Source organism: Oncorhynchus nerka, linkage group LG18 (genome assembly GCF_034236695.1).
Source record: "Oncorhynchus nerka isolate Pitt River linkage group LG18, Oner_Uvic_2.0, whole genome shotgun sequence".
Classification (NCBI taxonomy): domain Eukaryota; kingdom Metazoa; phylum Chordata; class Actinopteri; order Salmoniformes; family Salmonidae; genus Oncorhynchus; species Oncorhynchus nerka.
This window is the reverse complement of record NC_088413.1, coordinates 54,112,763-54,130,183: the sequence shown is the minus strand read 5'-3', so window position 1 is coordinate 54,130,183 and position 17,421 is coordinate 54,112,763. Positions and strand designations below refer to the sequence as shown.

Genomic DNA, 17,421 nt, shown 5'->3' with positions numbered 1-17,421 from the left:
ACTAAAATGTAGTTGTTGCATAAGCCTAAATTAGTTCAGGAGTAAAATGTGGCTTAACAAATCACAAAATAATGGATTCACTTTGAAATAGAGATTTGACATGACTTATTTAATGACTACCACTTCCGTTAGTCAAGTACTGAGTTTGAACCACATATTCAACTACAAAGACCAGGGAGCTTTTTCAAACGCCTCAAAGAAGGGCAGTGATTAGTAGATGGGTAACGATAACAAATCAGACATTGAATATATCTTTAAGCATGGTAAAGTTTAAACGATGTATTAAACCACCAAGACAACAAAGATACAGTCGTCCTTCTGAACTGAGCTGCAGGAAAGGAAGGAAACTGCTGAGGGATGCCTCTATGAGGCCAATGGTGATTTTAAAACAGCTACAGAGTTAATTGACTGTGATGGGAGAAAACTGAGGATGGATCAAGAACATTGCAGTTACTCCACAATAATGACCTAAATGACAGTGAAAAGAACAATATACAGTACCAGTCAAAAGTTTGGACACACCTACTCATTCAAGGGATTTGCTTTATTTGTACAATTTTCGACATTACAGAGTAATAGTGAAGACATCGACACGATTAAATAACACATGGAATCATGTAGTAACCAAAAAAGTGTTAAACAAATCTAAATAGATTTTAGATTCTTCCAAGTTGCCACCCTTTGTCTTGAAGAGAGCTTTGCACAGTCTTGGCATTCTCTCAAACAGCTTCATGAGGAATGCTTTTCCAACAGTCTTGAAGGAGTTCCCACATATGCTGAGCACTTGTTGGCTGCTTTTCCTTCATTCTGTGGTCCCACTCATCCAAAACCATCTCAGTTGGGTTGAGGTTGGGTGATTGTGGAGGCAAGGGCATCTGATGCAGCACTCCATCACCCTCCTTGGTCAAATATCCCTTACACAACCTGGAGGTGTGTTTTGGGTCATTGTCCTGTTGAAAAACAAATGATAGTCCCACTAAGTACAAACCAGATGGGATGGCATATCGCGGCAGAATGCTGTGGTATCCATGCTGGTTAAGTGTGCCTTGATTTATAAATAGATCACAGACAGTGTCACCGGCAAAGTACCCCACACCATCTCCTCCATGCTTTACGGTGGGAACCACACATGCGGAGATCATCCATTAATACACTCCTTGTCTCACTAAGATACAGCATTTGGAACCAAAATCTTACATTTGGACTCATCAGACCAAAGGAAAGATTTCCACCGGTCTCATGCCCATTGCTCGTGTTTCTTGGCACAAGCAAGTCTCTTCTTATTACTGGTGTCCTATAGAAGTGGTTTCTCTGCAGCTGTCATCAAGGCAAAGAGTGGCTACTTTGAAGAATCTCAAATCTATTTTGATTTGTTTGACACTTTTTTGGTTACTACATGATTCCATATTTGTTATTTAATAGTTGATGTCCTCACTGTTATACTATAATGTAGAAAATAGTCAAAATAAAGAAAAACCTGGAATGAGTCAGTGTCCAAACTTTTGACTGGTACTGTAAATATATACACATACATACATATATTCCCAAAACATGCATAATCTATGCAACAAGGCACTAAAGTTATACTGCAATAAAACACAGCGAAGGACTACAACGCTTTGCCTTTAGGCCAAAAAGTATGTTTGGGGAAAATCCAACAACACATCATTGAGTACCTGCCTCCTTATTTTTAAGCATGGTGGTGGCTGCATCATGGTATGGGTATGCTTGATGTCGGCAAAGACTGGGGAGTTTCTCAGAATAAAAAGAAACGTAATGGACCTAAGCACAGGCAAAATCCTAGAGGAAAACGTGCTTCAGTCTGCTTTACACCAGACACAGGGAGAGGAATTCACCTTTCAGCAGGACATTAACCTACAACACAATGCCAAATCTACACTGGAGTTGCTTACCAAGAAGACAGTGAATGATCCTGAGTGGCCAAGTTATAGTTTTGACTGAAGTCTGCTTGAAAATCTATGGGAAGAGTTTAAAATGGCTTTCTAGCCATGACCCCCAGCAATTTGACAGCACTTGAAGAATACGGTACAAATATTGTGCTATACAGGCGTGCAAAGTTCTTAAGAGACTTACCCAAAAATAATCACTAGTGTAATTGCTTCCAAAGGTGTTTGGAATATGTATTGATTCAGGGGGGTGCATACTTATGTAATCAAGGTATATTAGCATTTCATTTTTCATTAAAAAAACACATTGACAGAATATTGTGTAGATCTTGACAAAAAAAAGAGCCACTGCAATCCCACTTTGTAACACAAAATGTGAAGAAATCCAAGGTGGGTGAATATTTGTGATACCCACTGTAGGTACATATAGAAACAAACAAATTAAACAATATGTTTCTTTGACAACAACGAAACTCTAATATCAGAATAGAAATAAGTTACTGGTGTGAATCTGGCTTCGAAACTCAAATCAAACATTCATTTTGAGCCAGTGAGAGAGGAGAGGTGCAGTTAGATAAAGAGAATAGTGAAAGGGGAAAGTGCAGCAATTCAGAGGGACTTTGAGACCCATATATAGCTCCAACTATTTACTCAATGAGGTCATTTCCTTGAGGACAGTGAAAAGGCTGCAATCAAGTGTGCCTAGTTAGGCCTATCTCAAGAAATGCCCTCTCTTTCATGCTGCTAGCCCCGAGAGGCCGTTTTGGCGTTCAGGTTTCATCTTTTAATACCACGTGGTTATCAGTACAGTGGTTGATGCTGGTGACTGAAAACAGTTACCCAGTCAGCACTGATGCTCTGCCAAATAAAGGGGATCAGTAGGGCTGGAGCCTGGAGAAAAATACTGCCATCAGTGATGTTTTACTTCAAGCCTCCGTGATACAGTATAACGTGTCTAAGCTGATACAGAGCACTCCTGAAATTAAAAGGGTGTGCCCTGGGATTATATTAGATAGCAGTATAGGAGAAGGAGCAACAGAATACAGGAATGTTACTTTACTATACAGTTTTGCAGGTGAAAATGACGATCAACTTAGTTGACATTGCAAAATACGCCAACTGGGCAGGATTTTTCACACTAGCCAGCAATGTACTCAGCTCATGAAATATCTCAACTACAATTTTTATTGAAATAGTTCAAACTTATAGCTAATCAAAGTTCAACATTTCTTTTGAACACTATAAAACACTAAGTGCATTCCATCCAATAAAGAAAAAATAAGTAACATTAATGGGTCAATTTGAAAGTGCCAGAGGGAGAAGAAAAAAAACAGCAGATCAGATCCTGTTGACTGGCCTGAGTTTCCTACCCCTGAACCTGTACTGAACACACCTCACTCTCTCAGCTGCCTGTTAAAAGCAGGCCATCTGATCCAGTTCACATTCTGAGATGGCAGAATGAATGCCATCTCATTCCTGAAGCTTTCCAGGAGACCTTAGTCAGTCTGCTGCAGTACCAGACAGGTCAGCAATAGTTGTCCTCCTCTATGTAGCCCAAACTAGTCTACGCACACTCCTCTGATACGAGTTCCCTCCTATCCTTCCTCTTAATGGATAAATTGCACACACCATTTAGGTGAATCACAATTCACTAGTACCCATTCAAATACATTCCATTTAAATGCTTTGAAACACTGCATTCTTCATTCTATTACACACATTAAAACACATTCAAGTCAACAGTCCTTCAGTCATTCATAAGATTCACACTGCTCAGTTGTGTAGTGAAACCTTGGCGGGTTAACTGACAGATCCCAGGCTGCATTCCACTGAGTGTGGGCCTAATTTCAAGTGGTAGTCAGTCCTACACTGCATCAGATCACATCAGGGATGGCCCTGTGATAAGAAACCCTCTTTGAAGAGCAGCTTGACATTCCTGAAACACTCCAGGGACATGTTTTAGGCCTACTCTCTATTTTAGACTATTATCTCATATGTACATTGTGCAAAACAAGAAGCGTACAGGAAGAAACACGTTTACAGGAAGTAAGGACATAAAAAAGGGCCCAGGCATTGTTCTGCTGAGGCAACACGTTCCTTATCCAGGATAATTATATATAAGCAGCTGTTATAGGTGTTAATGGAGGTCGATGACTAAGTATGTGTGTGTTCATAATTTATCATTAGGCAATGTTTTTAAAGTGAACAATGGATGGTATAACAGGAAAGGTCTGAATGTGAGAGCATGTAGAAACAGGTCTGACTACATTATTGCAATGCCTGATGCTTGCCTCTGTGCCTTCTTCATAGCAGACAATAACAGAAAGTGAGAGTTGGCCAAAAATGGCTTGGGAGGATACAGCCTGTTCAGTCCTACGCACTCCTCCCACTCAACTTCAGTCTAGAACAGTCATCAAGCTTTGATATCTATCTCCTACTCCTTCCCAGGAAATAAACACTTTTCAGCTGAGGATTCAGTCACTGCATATAAATTAGACCGATTATGCACTTTTAACAGATGGATTCTTAATTCAACCGGTACTGAAGAAGTTGAACTCCGGTTCAGAAACTGCTTGACATTTTTAATAGTGTCTGAGGGAGCTTCACCAGGAAGCACTTCAAATCCTGAATGTGTAAATCATGAGTGTTTATGATCTTGGTGTGGCTATTTCAGGCTGGACCAACTATTAGGCTATCACAATAGGTTTCTGCAGAATGTTTTCAAGCCTATAGACAGATGACAGTCCTCTCGACATTCCACAGCAGTGAGTAGGCCTGTATTGGTAAACACTCCCAAAACGTTCACTTATTATTATCCTTTTAAACAGTTGGCTTGGGGCGAAAACCCACTCCTCTCTTTGGCAGTTACTACAACGCATCCGTTTGTAGACAAGGGCACGTGTGACATGCCGTTGGTACCCGTCTGGTGCCAAACATGACAATGTGGCGCATATCCCATACAAGTCAGTGGGCCAATCCCATGATAGGCGGGAGATCGTTCAGGGACTTGACCGGAAGAAACGTTTCCATTGAAGTAGGCTAACCTTCAGGGCTATGCACATTTTCCAATAATCTTAAAACAGATTTAATGCAGTTAGCCTACAGCTATAGCGGTGTTGTCTGCTGCATCAGATGCCCTCATATCACGAGAAAAACATATGGCTCAACTATTTTCGATCCTTATACCCTTACATAGGCCTATGTTGCCTGGAATCCCGATGTTGAATTGCATGGAATTCTAAATCAGGCAGAAATTAGCATTTGAATGAGGAACTATTGACATATAGGCTACACATTGTCACAGGATAGGCTACACATGATGCTGTAATAGGTGACAACTTAATGCTAAATAATAACGATGTGTTTAGAATTTTTGTTACTCTAAAATATAGTGTAACAGGCCTATTCTTTCTGAAGTAAATGTTGACCTGAATCATGAAAGGCTTGGTGGTGAGGAAGTTAGCTAAACCTTGCCCAATACCGCGCAGCCAGCGAATGATAGGATTTGGCTACAATGTCGACATCAGCAACATCACAATTGATACATATTGGTTAAATGGCGTAAGAAGTCTACTGCTACAATGCATCATGTTGGTTGCTTCAAAGTGCGCGAAGGGAAAACAGAATAGGCCCTATTAATAATTAATAAAATATTAGCAGACTTACGAGTAAACTTTCCAAGTTTATCGCAGATCTTGGATCTTTGATCATGGCCTCCAGCTTTTTCAACCGGTTTTCCATCCTTCTCTCTGCACCAAGTGACATTTTTGCGATTGATTAATGCCCGTTTCTTTTACATATAAGACGAGCCTTATGAGAACTGTTTGGGTTTACATGGGGAAAAGTCTTTTTGTTCTTGGGCAATGGCCGTGGGCCTAGCAGCCTCCTTCTATAATCGCCTCGGAATTGCAGTATCCACAATGTAGAAGAAAAAAAATATCCACCATAAACGGAGAAGCGCAGCTCCGCAAATTTGCCAATTAGTCCGGAGATTTAGTTGAACGCAAATCAAGATAGACATTTATAGTACCATATTCCATATGACTGTTCTCTGTGATCCACACCGCGATTAAGTTAGAATTTTAAGAAGATTCAGCAACAGGGCGTTTTCTTGCCCCCCTCCCTTCTCTTTTTGGGCGCTCCGATGTGCTATGCTTAAATTTAAAAAAATGTGTTTCCAAAACAGTCGAAAGTGTTTAAAATCCAACATTTGAAACACTCAAATTACATGGATTTTGTAATTGCATCACTGTCATAAGCAAATTGACAGAGTATGGCGTTCTCCAAAATAGCTTGAGCGATGAACAGTTTAAAAACGTTATACAATCAGCTCCTCTCCTATGCACTACAGAACTATTTCGGTATGTATCCCTGCATGACGAAAAACTAAGGGTTGTCGGAATGTCTAACTGCAGTTAGCCACCGTGGATTCCTCGTACATACTCCACTTCCAGAGCTAGTTCTCTCCTCCCTCCTCTGACATCAACACGCAGACACAGCCGCCTCATTTACCCATAAGCCTTCTCTGTCTCAAATCAAACTGCTGTTCAACGTGGGAAGCTGTATCATGAGGAATAATAGAGCTATGTGATGACTACTCTCCTAAAGTTTTACAAGTACATTCTTCACACTCATTAATGATTCACCTGATTGACACATTCTTTCCACTTATGCCTCACCATCTCTTGATATTGTTATAATAGTAAAGTTTTTATGGCTGTGTGCAAACGATCATGAAGTGTGCAACAAGTATGCTACTTCCAGATGATATCATAACTGCAAGTTAATAGATGTCTGAATATTAGTTGTTGGATTTCAATTGAACATCTGGCCTCCCAGCAGCGCCGTCTGACTTCTGACATCAGTGTAGCGATTTGGGGGGCTAGCTAACTGGGACTTGAACAGGTGTCCCTCAAATGTCCCTGCGACTATCAATTGAACACATTGCAACAAGACATTTAAACCTCTTGACAGCTTGCCAGGTGTTGTACTTAGGTAGCTACACTTCTATGTTTAATTGGTCAGCATCACACTATTGCAGTAGACATACTGTAGGCCTACACATACTACAATGTACTGTTGCTTATGTCCGTCCATTGATTTCAATGATGACATTTCTCCCAGTAATTATAATCTATGTGTGGTGTTGTTTTGATACATTGTGTTTATACCAATGCATGTAGCTGTTCAGGCAGATGTGAAACCCCCATGGTTTGCTACAGGAGGGGCTGATGTATTCAGCAATGGGAAGGGGGACCCCTGCTGGTGGGCTATTAAGGTGGGTAGTGCACAGTGGGGAAAGCGCCAGAGGATGGCGCCATAGCCACAGGCACCTACTGTACATCCCTGCAGTAGAGTATCAATGTGCCACTGTGGTTGCACCAGTCTCGATGCTGTGTAGGCTGGTGCAGACTTTTTGCTGCTTGCCACCCCAAGTGTTCTGTGATGCACAGTGGATGCTATGACACAATGTGACCAATACATATTTTTGTGCTTATGCTCCACTGTGAGAGAAGGAATTCATGTGTGTGTGTGTGTGTGTGTGTGTGTGTGTATGTCTGTGGTTAAACAGATATTGACAAAGATGAAACAAGTTGGTGTGTGCCTCTATTTATTAGTCTCCATAAGCAATTCACTGAATAAAGCAAATACTGTTACAGCACAAAATTATTATTTTCAAAGCAATCTTGGCAACAAGTTATAGTAACAACTTCATAATAAAAAGACAACAGTTATATCCATTTCTTGCAGTTTTCTTCACTTTAATTAAATAATACTATAAAATGTACACAAAGGTTGATAATTCACCACTAGATAAAACATAGAAGGGGAAGGAGGATGTTTGTTGGTGGTGTAGGAAGAAGGGTCCTTTAACAAAATGTGAGGGTTGGGTTCATACAAGTCACAGAAAGCTGATCATCTATACATCAACACTAGCAACATAACAAAGTTGTTTTTTGTCCATTTTATTTTGTACAAAGTGGGGAGTCTTACAAGCGAGCATCATCGTCTGCACTGTAGAGTACACAAGTGAGAGTTAAGGCAGATTTTCTGTTCACGTTTGAAAAGTGACATGAGAAATGTCATGTTTTTGTTTAGTTTAGTATTTCTACTCTCTATCAAGATTTTGAATAGGAAGTTGTCATTGCATATCTTAGGCTGTTGACCTAGCCTATTTAATTCCATTAAATGGGTGCTGGATTTTTGCTTTTATTCTTCATCTCTCCCCAATGAAATAGACAGTTATTTCCACTTCATTCCTTTAAGTAGCATTTGCAAGACTGACGATGCTGGCACTGGAGGGGTGAATTGGCCTTTCGGTCACAACGATGAAGGCGATATTAAGGTGTGTGTGTGTGGTATTGTCGGTATGTTAGGGTGAGGGGGACTATGCGTCAGGGCCACTATGCGTCAAAGGTCTGTGGAAGTGCTTCAAAAATCATAGTTGTGAGTATTTTCAGTTCAACTGTGTTCGCAGCAAAGAATACCTACCCTGACACCTAGTGGCAATTCTTAGCTCCACACAGTTATTTATATTCTACTGAGATGCCTCCAGTCCAACAGACAATGGCAGCAGTGGTTGGCTGAAATCAGTTGAACACACACATGCACACACAGACCCAGACACACATTTCTGCTGTCAGACAGAAGCCCGACCTGTTTCATTGTCTCAGTTTCAACTGTCTCCAACATCTGTCAAGAACCGCAGACACTACAAGTTTCCAGTTTCAAGGCTATATTTGTCGAAGTATCTCTGGTTCGCATTACATATGGTGATGAGGTCAAGTAAAAGTGAATGAAAGAATGGAAATGATTCCTCATTATCTCTGTTTCCTATGTGATCTCTAATTTTGGTTGAAATCATTGAGGATTAGTCAGTGCAAAATATATTTGTTTGCAAATTACCTGCTTCTCTTTGAGTGTGCAGTAGGATGACTGCAAAAGGCTAGGTTGCAGAGTCTGGATAAAATGTTAAAAAATATATATACAGTACCAGTCAAAGGTTTGGACATACCTACTCATTCAAGGGTTTTTTAAAAACTATTTTCTACATTGTAGAATATAATAGTGAAGACATCAAAACTATGAAATAACACATATGGAATCATGTAGTAACCAAAAAAGTGTTTAACAAATCAAAACAATGCCTTCATGACAGCTTTGCACACTCTTGGCATTCTCTCAACCATGTTCATGAGGAATTCTTTTACAGCAGTCTTGAAGGAGTTCCCACATATGCTGAGCACTTGTTGGCTGCTTTTCCTTCACTCTGTGGTCCAATTCATCCCAAACCGTCTCAATTGGGTTGAGGTCAGGTGATTGAGGAGGCCAGGTCATCTGCTCTCCTTGGTCAAATAGCCCTTACACAGCCTGGAGATGTCATTGTCCTGTTGAAAAACAAATGATAGTCCCACTAAGCCAAAACTAAATGGGATGGCATATCGCTGCAGAATGCTGTGGTAGCCATGCTGGTTAAGTGTGCCTTGAATTCTAAATAAATCACAGACAGTGTCACAAGCAAAGCACACCCACACTATCACACCTCCTCCTCCATGCTTCACGGTGGGAACCACACATGCGGAGATCATCCATTGACCTACTCTGCATCTCACAAAGACATGGCGGTTGGAACCAAAAATCTCACATTTGGACTCATCAGACCTAAGGACAGATTTACACCGGTCTCATGTCCATTGCTTGTGTTTCTTGGCCCAAGCAAGTCACTTCTTATTATTGGTGTCCTTTAGTAGTGGTTTCTTTGCAGAAAATCGACCTTGAAGGTCTGATTCACACAGTCTTCTCTGAACAGTTGATGTTGAGATGTGTCTGTTACTTGAACTCTGTGAAGCATTTATTTGGGCTCCAATCTGACATGCAGTTAGCTCTAATGAACTTATCCTCTGCAGCAGAGGTAATTCTGGGTCTTCCTTTCCTGTGGCGGACCTCATGAGAGTCAGTTTCATCATAGCGCTTGATGGTTTTTGCGACTGCACTTGAAGAAATATTCAAAGTTCTTGAAATTTTCCCGATTGACTGATCTTCTGTAATGGACTGTCATTTCTCTTTGCTTACTTGAGCTGTTCTTGCCATGAAATGGACTTGGTCTTTTAACAAATATGGCTTTCTTATGTATACCACCCCTACATTGTCACAACACAACTGATTGGCTCAAATGCATTAAGAATGAAAGAAATTCCACAAATTAACAGAAACACCTGTTAATTTAAATGCATTCCAGGTGACTACCTACATTTCTGATCCTTTATTTAACTAGGCAAGTCAGTTAAGAACAAATTCTTATTTACAATGACGGCCTAGGAACACTGGGTTAACTGCCTTGTTCAAGGGCAGAATGACAGATTTTTACTTTGTCAGCTCGATTTGATCTATAAACCTTTTGGTTACTGGCCCAACGTCTAACCACTAGGCTACCTGCCACTAATGAAGCTGGTAGAGATAATTCCAAGAGTGTGCAAAGCTGTCAACGAGGCGAAGGGCGGCTACTTTTGAAGAATCTCAAATATAAAATATTTTTTGATTTGTTTAACACTTTTTTGGTTACCAAATTATTCCATATGTGTACCTTCATAGTTTTGATATCTTCACTATTATTCTACAATGTAAAAATAGTAAAAAAATAAAGAAAAACCCTTGAATGTGTAGGTGTGTCCAAACTTTTGACTGGTACAGTATATATATTTATTTTTAAGACTGGAAATTCAAGAAAATAATTACTGTGACACAGAATCCTAGTCTTGGCACAGGACAGGCGAAGCCTAAATGCCTGACTACCATGCGGCAGATTGTATTGCAGTGCTTACTTTGAGTCAACAGTCTCTAATCTGAACATTGGTCTCTGGTTCCACCTGCTTGGCATACACAGACACTGGCAAACACTACTGTCATCGGGGAGGAGGTCAAGATAGAGCAGTTGGAACCATACATGGAAGGAGAGAGAATGAATCTCTAAACATCATTTTAGTCAGTGTGTGTGCATGTGCGTGTGAGAGAGTACATCATGGAGGGTGGTGAGTCGTTGCTGTGCGTGTCTGCAAATGCATTCATGTGTGTGTATGTTTATGTGTGTAACTCTCCCATTTTTGTAATAAAACATGCAACCCATAGCTCTGGCTGGTGTGTGGAATTACACTTCCCATCTGCGTTCAGAGGAAGAGAAAGAGGGTTCAGACCCAAAGGGAAATGGGAGAGATGGAAAAAGAAGTTGGCAAAGAAACTGGAGGTTTTGGCTGGACAGATAAAGCATGAAAATCGAAAGAGCTAATTTTTTGTCGACAGAAGTCTATAGGGAGAAATCTTTGCACCAAAAGAAATACTTTTATTTGAACCTGACAAGCAACATGATGCTTTCTAATTTTTATGTGCAACTGACAAACTTAGAGCCTTTTTGACACCCCCATGTGGTACACTACCCACCAATTTGGCAACATGTACTGTAAGTGCAACTCATTTTGGGTAATAATACATAAGGTTCGTCATTATGTCCCTCAATAGACTCTTAGTCCTTTCAGATCACCAAGCACCAACTAGTGTGTGTGGGGGGTCTGTTCGTGTCTACCGGCAATATAGACTAGAATGAAGCTAAATATACACTGCCAAAATGTTATAATGCAGACAGATTAACACTTGCAAATGACAACATTTTGAAGAGGGGGAAGGACAGGGAAGTGAGATGATTCCCCATATCATAATGTAAATATGACAAAATCTTTGACTCATTAAAGAATTGATTAATTTGTTTCAGTAGTTTGACTTTACAAATAGGTTCTACAGTACGTTTGGACCAGTGTTTCCAGAGAATTATCTATGACTGACAAGCAAATTTGATTTAAGAGAGCCAGCTTCCCTTGTCAATGATAAATCCTAGTGCAACATTACGACCCTGAGCACTAGTGACGAAACAATGCTAATGGCTGTGGTCTCAACTCTCGATTGACGCAATCCCTTTGTGGTGTGATAAGCAGCAGTCATATTTTTGCTTCCATGATGAAAGTCACATCATTACCATAACCTTACTGTACACATCAGAGATGTGGCTGAAGATATATCATTATCATCAATATCATTGCGGTATTAAAAATGTAAATACAGCCGTGATGATTACAATTAGAATTACACATCTGATTTTGTCTGACCAGGGGCTTGCAGAGAAGCAAAATAGCCTCCACGTTGGCAGAGATTGCACATTGTCCACAGTTACCCACCGTCGTTTGCTGGTGAGGTCTCTACCCTGTTGTCCACAAATCAGTGAGTGAGGATAAACTTGAAAATTATTGTCTTTTATGACCATGAAACCCACTGAAGATGAGCAGTTCAATAGTGCCAAGGTCTCCTTTTATTGTGGAGATATCCCCACTGCTCCACAAGAGAAAGGTTCTGTGACGCAAAGGGGCCCCTGGTATCTCCAGGAATAGTGCTACAGTCAGAACACAAGGATTTCACCGCTCCTCTTTTTCTTGTTATTATTCCTCAACCTGTGAGGCTCAGAAAATGTCTCCCTCTGATTGTTACCTTCCATTATGAGATGTCTCTTTTTGGTTTCCAGTTCAAAACAAATGTCCTGTCACCCTCAATGGTGGGATGGGGGTTGGAGGTTAGCATTTTGTGCTGGTTGTGATCATGCAAAGGTGGGGGGTGGGTGGGGATGACTTTAGCCTGACTTTCTTGCCACATAAAAATGCTACACCTTTCACTTTGGAACAGATTGGCTAGAAATGCTACCATAGGCCTCTTCCAGCAAACACAAAACTGCTGGTAAATCTATTGGCTTAGCATTGTGGCTTATCAGTCTGACAGCGGAGATCTGACAGAGCATTTGCTTTGGAAGGAAGGGAGAGAGGGGCAGTGTGGGCTAAAGGAATGTGTCTCAAGAGAAAATAACACGTCTGGTCTGGGTTAAAGGTGAATGCCTCCATGTCCCACTTCCACTGGTCCAGGGGTTATTGTGCTCGGCCTGTGCCGAGTTGTTAAGATTAGGGTGACAAGGCTAGAATTTGGAGTGCTAGTTGGCTGGGAGAGAGGTTCATGGAGTGGAGGAGCGAGGGGCGGATAGTGGAAGGCTAGTGTTGTCAAGAGCTTCAACAGCATACCTCATTCTGTAGGGGAGTTACTGCCATCTGTCTGAGCTGAAATCTGTCTGAGCTGAAAAGGAGAAAGAGGATCCAGAATTAGACATGTTAGATCAGACAAAGGGAATCCCCATTCTACAGATCTATTTTTCAACCAGACATCTCTTTCGCTCAGATCCAATAGATTTACTGCTGCACACTTGACTAAAGTAACATTAGCGTGTTATCAACCCTGACATCAAGAGTATATCTTCCTTCATGGTTGTACATTTCTGTCAGCACCCTCTCTCAGATCAGGTCAAAAGCTATGGCAATGGTGAGGGAAACATTGCATCTATGCTGACAAAAAAGGTCATTTTATGTTTGATGAAGAAAAGTCTGTATATTTAAACAATATGACCAAACAGTGCAATTGCTTGCATCAAAATATGCTGCAAAGCAGCACAAACACAAAATACCCTACACAGAGTTAAATCGGACATCTTCATGTTTTGAAGGCCTTTTTGAAAAACTGTCAGACTGTTTGATATTTTTGTGATATTTCCACATGACCCTTAGGGACAGGTACAGGGCAGAGATGATGGGAGGGGGACCACCTTGGGTCCTCAGTAGAGGGTGCCATGAGACCAACCTTTTCTGCCTCATTTGTTCTGATTGCGTATTCGCAGGCACCTCCTCTTTAGCGGTGGCTCCAGCTCGGGGCTCCCTGCCCCTGCTGCCAGGGGAGCGCTGATGCTGCATGACACGATGGCCGTCTTGTCGCTGGGCTTTGGCAGGGGCTGGATGACACAGCCAGCCTTGGGCAGCAGCAGTGCATAGGCGTGGTCATCATCATCGTCCAGATCCATAAGATTGCCGTTGGCTTCCAGCTTGCCTTCCCAAGTGCCCCCCTGCACTGCCTCCTCACTTGGGCCCCTCTTACCTGGTTCCCACTCTGGCACCAAGCAGCTGTTCTCCTTCAGCGCCTCCAGCTCCAGCTCGCAGTTGGCTGGTTCGCCGCAACCTCCTCCTCCTCTCCGGCCAGGGTCAGACAGAGATGTGGGTAGTGTGCTCCGGCTGGGGCCGTCTGTGTGTTGACTGCTGCCATTTACTATGACATCACAGGGGGCAGGTGGGCTGCAGGGCTGGGTCCGTGGTGTGCCAGGGTGATTTGTTAGCTGGGTATTGTAGGAGTTTTGGTTTGGCTGTGGGGATGGTGATGTGGCCTGGCTACAAGGCAGGAAGCCTGGCTCCAGAGAGTCACTAATGGCCTCCCTGACCTCCTGGCTCATGTCCTCTAGGCTGCTGTCCCCCTTCCCCTGCCCAGAGGCATTCAGAGGGGATGGTCCAGAAGGTGGGGGGCTGGTTGAGTCCCCATCTCGTTCAACCTTTACCTGGACACTGGGCACCACCCGCTGGATGACCTGCTGCAGCCGCGATCGCCGGCCCAGAGTCAGGTCGATCACGCCCTCGGGAAGGGAGGCCGTGGTGGAGGCACACGCCGGACTCTCAGTCTTCACGGTCAGGTCCACCACGTCAGTCCTACTCCTCTCAGAGCCAAAGCGGGCCAGATTGTAGCCAGAGAAGCCCGGGGAGTGCACCCCGGAACTGGAGGGCCCAAACTTGTGATCCCCTCTGGAGGAACCAGGGGAGAAGGGCCTGTGGTCCTCCCCTGATGCACTGGGAATGGGGTTGTTGTTGTTGCTGGGTTTGTCCTTGGAGGTCTTGGGGTTGTAGGGGAAGGGTATGGGGATAGGGATGGGCACCGGCAGGGGCACGATTACAGGGTAAGGGACCAGCAGGGTTGGCGGGGGAACCAGAGGGGCGAGGGAAGGCATACCAAAGTTCATCATGGGTGGCATAAGCATGGGCCCGTTTGGCATCATGTTGGAGTGGAAGGGAAAACCGGGTATGTGTAGGCCTGGATGGGGTGGCATCATCCCTGGAGGGTTCCCTCCCAGGTTGAGGTTGTTAGAGGGATGGTGGTGGGGTGAGAACTGTGTCCTGTGCATAGGGCTGGATGGTGGACCCAGGTTTCTCGGCAGGGGTGGTGGTGGTCCGATGCCAGGGATCATGGGGTTGGACAGGGGGCTGTTAGGGCCTGGGCCGTGGGGAGGTGGGCGGAGGAAAGGTGGCCGCATCTGCTGCATCATCTGGTGCTCCATGAAGAAGGGCAGGGGCACTGGTCCCCGGGGCGTCATCACCATTGGGGGGCTACCCAAGGGGACTCCCATGGGAGAGTGCAGAGAGGGGTGTGAGGGAGGGGGTAAGGTGGGGCTCTCGTGGGGTCTGGGCGTGGGGTTTTTGGAGGAAGGGGAGCAGACAGTGCCTGTCTCAGAGGGAGAGGCAGCGGTGGAGCTGGAGGGGACTGGCACAGAGGGGTTTCCCCCAGGGGAAGGGGCTTTGCGACGTAAGTCACCCAAGGGCGTGCCCCAGGACTCGGGGGTGAGGAGCTGCGCCCCGGTGCTGCTCTCCGACTTGCCCTCCACAGGTCCGTGTCCTGGGTTACACAGGCCCCTGGCAGCGCCGCCTGAGTCTCTTTGTAGAAGATGTCCATCTTGTACTGGTTCAGGCATTTGGCACTGCAGAACTGCAGCCTCCGTTCACCAGCACCAAAGTCCAGGTACTCCTTGGTGTGGCGGATGTGTTTGCACCAGTCACACACCTATAACACAAAACACAAGACAAAAGACATCATCAGGTAGAATGCATTACAGATACAACACATAAGCAGTTAAACAAGTCAGCAACATTGCCCTTTTGCCATGTGGTTATTCAAACAACTTTGGTAAGCAGAATGTAATCTCTCAGCCTCACACAGTATCTGCAGATTAGGTACACTAAAACCTGGATTGTAATTAAATTAACTGGTCAAATTTAGTTTTGTTACACCAAGTAAATAAAAGTACATCTGCATGGCATGTTTGTATCCACATTACTGAAACCCATCTGTATTTTTGTGCTTCCATTGCATAATGGCACATATATAGTCTATATGTAGTGAGGGAGACAGAGAGATTTTCATACTAACTTCACACTGCTATGACCCTTCAGGTACAGGTAATGTACAACACATGGTAACATCTTGATAAATGCTTACAACTTGAGGAAGAAGTAGCTTTCAACTGGCTTTAAATGTGAGTGCAAATCTGGATCGGCATACTTAAAGCTTTAGAATGAAAAAACACTTTGTCCAGACATGTAATTCACATTTACACCTGCCATGGGGTTTTCACCTCTTAAACTTCCTTCATAAGGAGGAACCACTCCGATAAACCTGAATCCACTGAGCCGTGTGTGACAGTGGCCACAGGCACAGCCGCAGGACATAACAGCCTCAAGTAAAAGGTTTTCCCTGTAAGGAATGATCATAAGTGGGGGTAGATGAATGTGGTGGCTGGGTGAGATGGACAGACGGAGACAAGTGAACAAGCTGCCAGTAGGGGGCATGGAAGTGAGAGTGACAGCTGGGTGGAGTTTTACATGTTCTGGTGAAAATGGCTGCTGAGAACCACCTAGGTGGGTGCTATGATGCATCGCTATTCACTACTGGTGTGCAACTTTAATATGAGTGTTTTGGATATTTTTATTGCACAAAAAAGATTCTGATTAATGAATTGACTGCATTAAAATGGACATGACTGCATTCAAGTAGAATTGAATGCATTAAAGTGGAATTGACTGTGTTTTAATGGAATGTGATTATCGAACACTACCCCGGGGGCATTACACACAGGGCAGAGGAGCAGCCTGGCACAGCTAGTCAACACTGTGGGATGCCAGGGCCTTGTGATGCCAGGATATTTTTCACTGGCTACAAAAGTTTCCAAAAATGCTCACTGTGAATGTTCAATCGTCATGTGGCTGTTCGTTTCCATACGGTTAGTTTCATTAGTGTACCTGAGATAATGAACATGACCCTGGTGAGTGGATGGCAATGGGTGGGCCAGGGAGATGGGTACAGCCCGGGCACACAACTCACTCTCCCAGCTCAGAAGGACGTGACAGCGACTCACTGAAGATAATTAAAGCATTAATCAGCTGTCAGAACCACGAACGACGTCCATCCATCACACACACCATAATCCCCCTTGTTGAATGCTAATAAATTGTGGGGTGCTACTGGAAGACGATTAGGTTCGGCTCACAGACATACATGTACTGTATGATCCTAACCATTTGATGTTTCAGTGCTCACATATATGCCTGCCACCCTTGAGTCAAAATTAGATTTGAACACGCACACAAGCACGCAAACACACACACGTCATGGCAACTTCAGATTTGGAACGGTCATGGAACCCTCATAATAATATGCTACTCTTGTGTCATCCTCCTCTGAACCCTGGCCTGATTCATTGATTTGTACCTCATTTTTCACTAAACTAGATTTTCCATAAAGTACTTAGATCTCAGTTGATAGGCCACCCTGATTCATTCACTCTTCT

At 43.4% G+C, this 17,421-nt stretch overlaps 2 protein-coding genes across 6 annotated transcripts in view; both read right to left on the bottom strand.

The window, feature by feature from the left end:
- The window catches only part of rock2a (rho-associated, coiled-coil containing protein kinase 2a), a 43,137-nt gene extending 36,759 nt beyond the window's left edge, over positions 1-6,378 (bottom strand). For 4 of the 5 annotated variants that reach the window (XM_029687907.2, XM_029687908.2, XM_029687910.2 and 1 more), the window contains exon 1: positions 5,574-6,378. In XM_029687907.2, the coding sequence (XP_029543767.2) occupies positions 5,574-5,672 (99 nt within the window). In that variant the 5' untranslated portion in view covers positions 5,673-6,378. The remainder of the gene's footprint in view (positions 1-5,573) is intronic. The other variant, XM_029687911.2, reaches the window with a different exon arrangement.
- Positions 6,379-7,501: 1,123 nt separating this feature from the next.
- sobpa (sine oculis binding protein homolog (Drosophila) a) overlaps positions 7,502-17,421 on the bottom strand; it is a 34,831-nt gene continuing 24,911 nt past the window's right edge. Inside the window, 3 exon segments of the mRNA XM_029687903.2 lie at positions 7,502-13,067; positions 13,626-15,491; positions 15,494-15,638. Of these exon segments, the coding sequence (XP_029543763.2) occupies positions 13,636-15,491; positions 15,494-15,638 (2,001 nt within the window). The 3' untranslated portion in view covers positions 7,502-13,067; positions 13,626-13,635.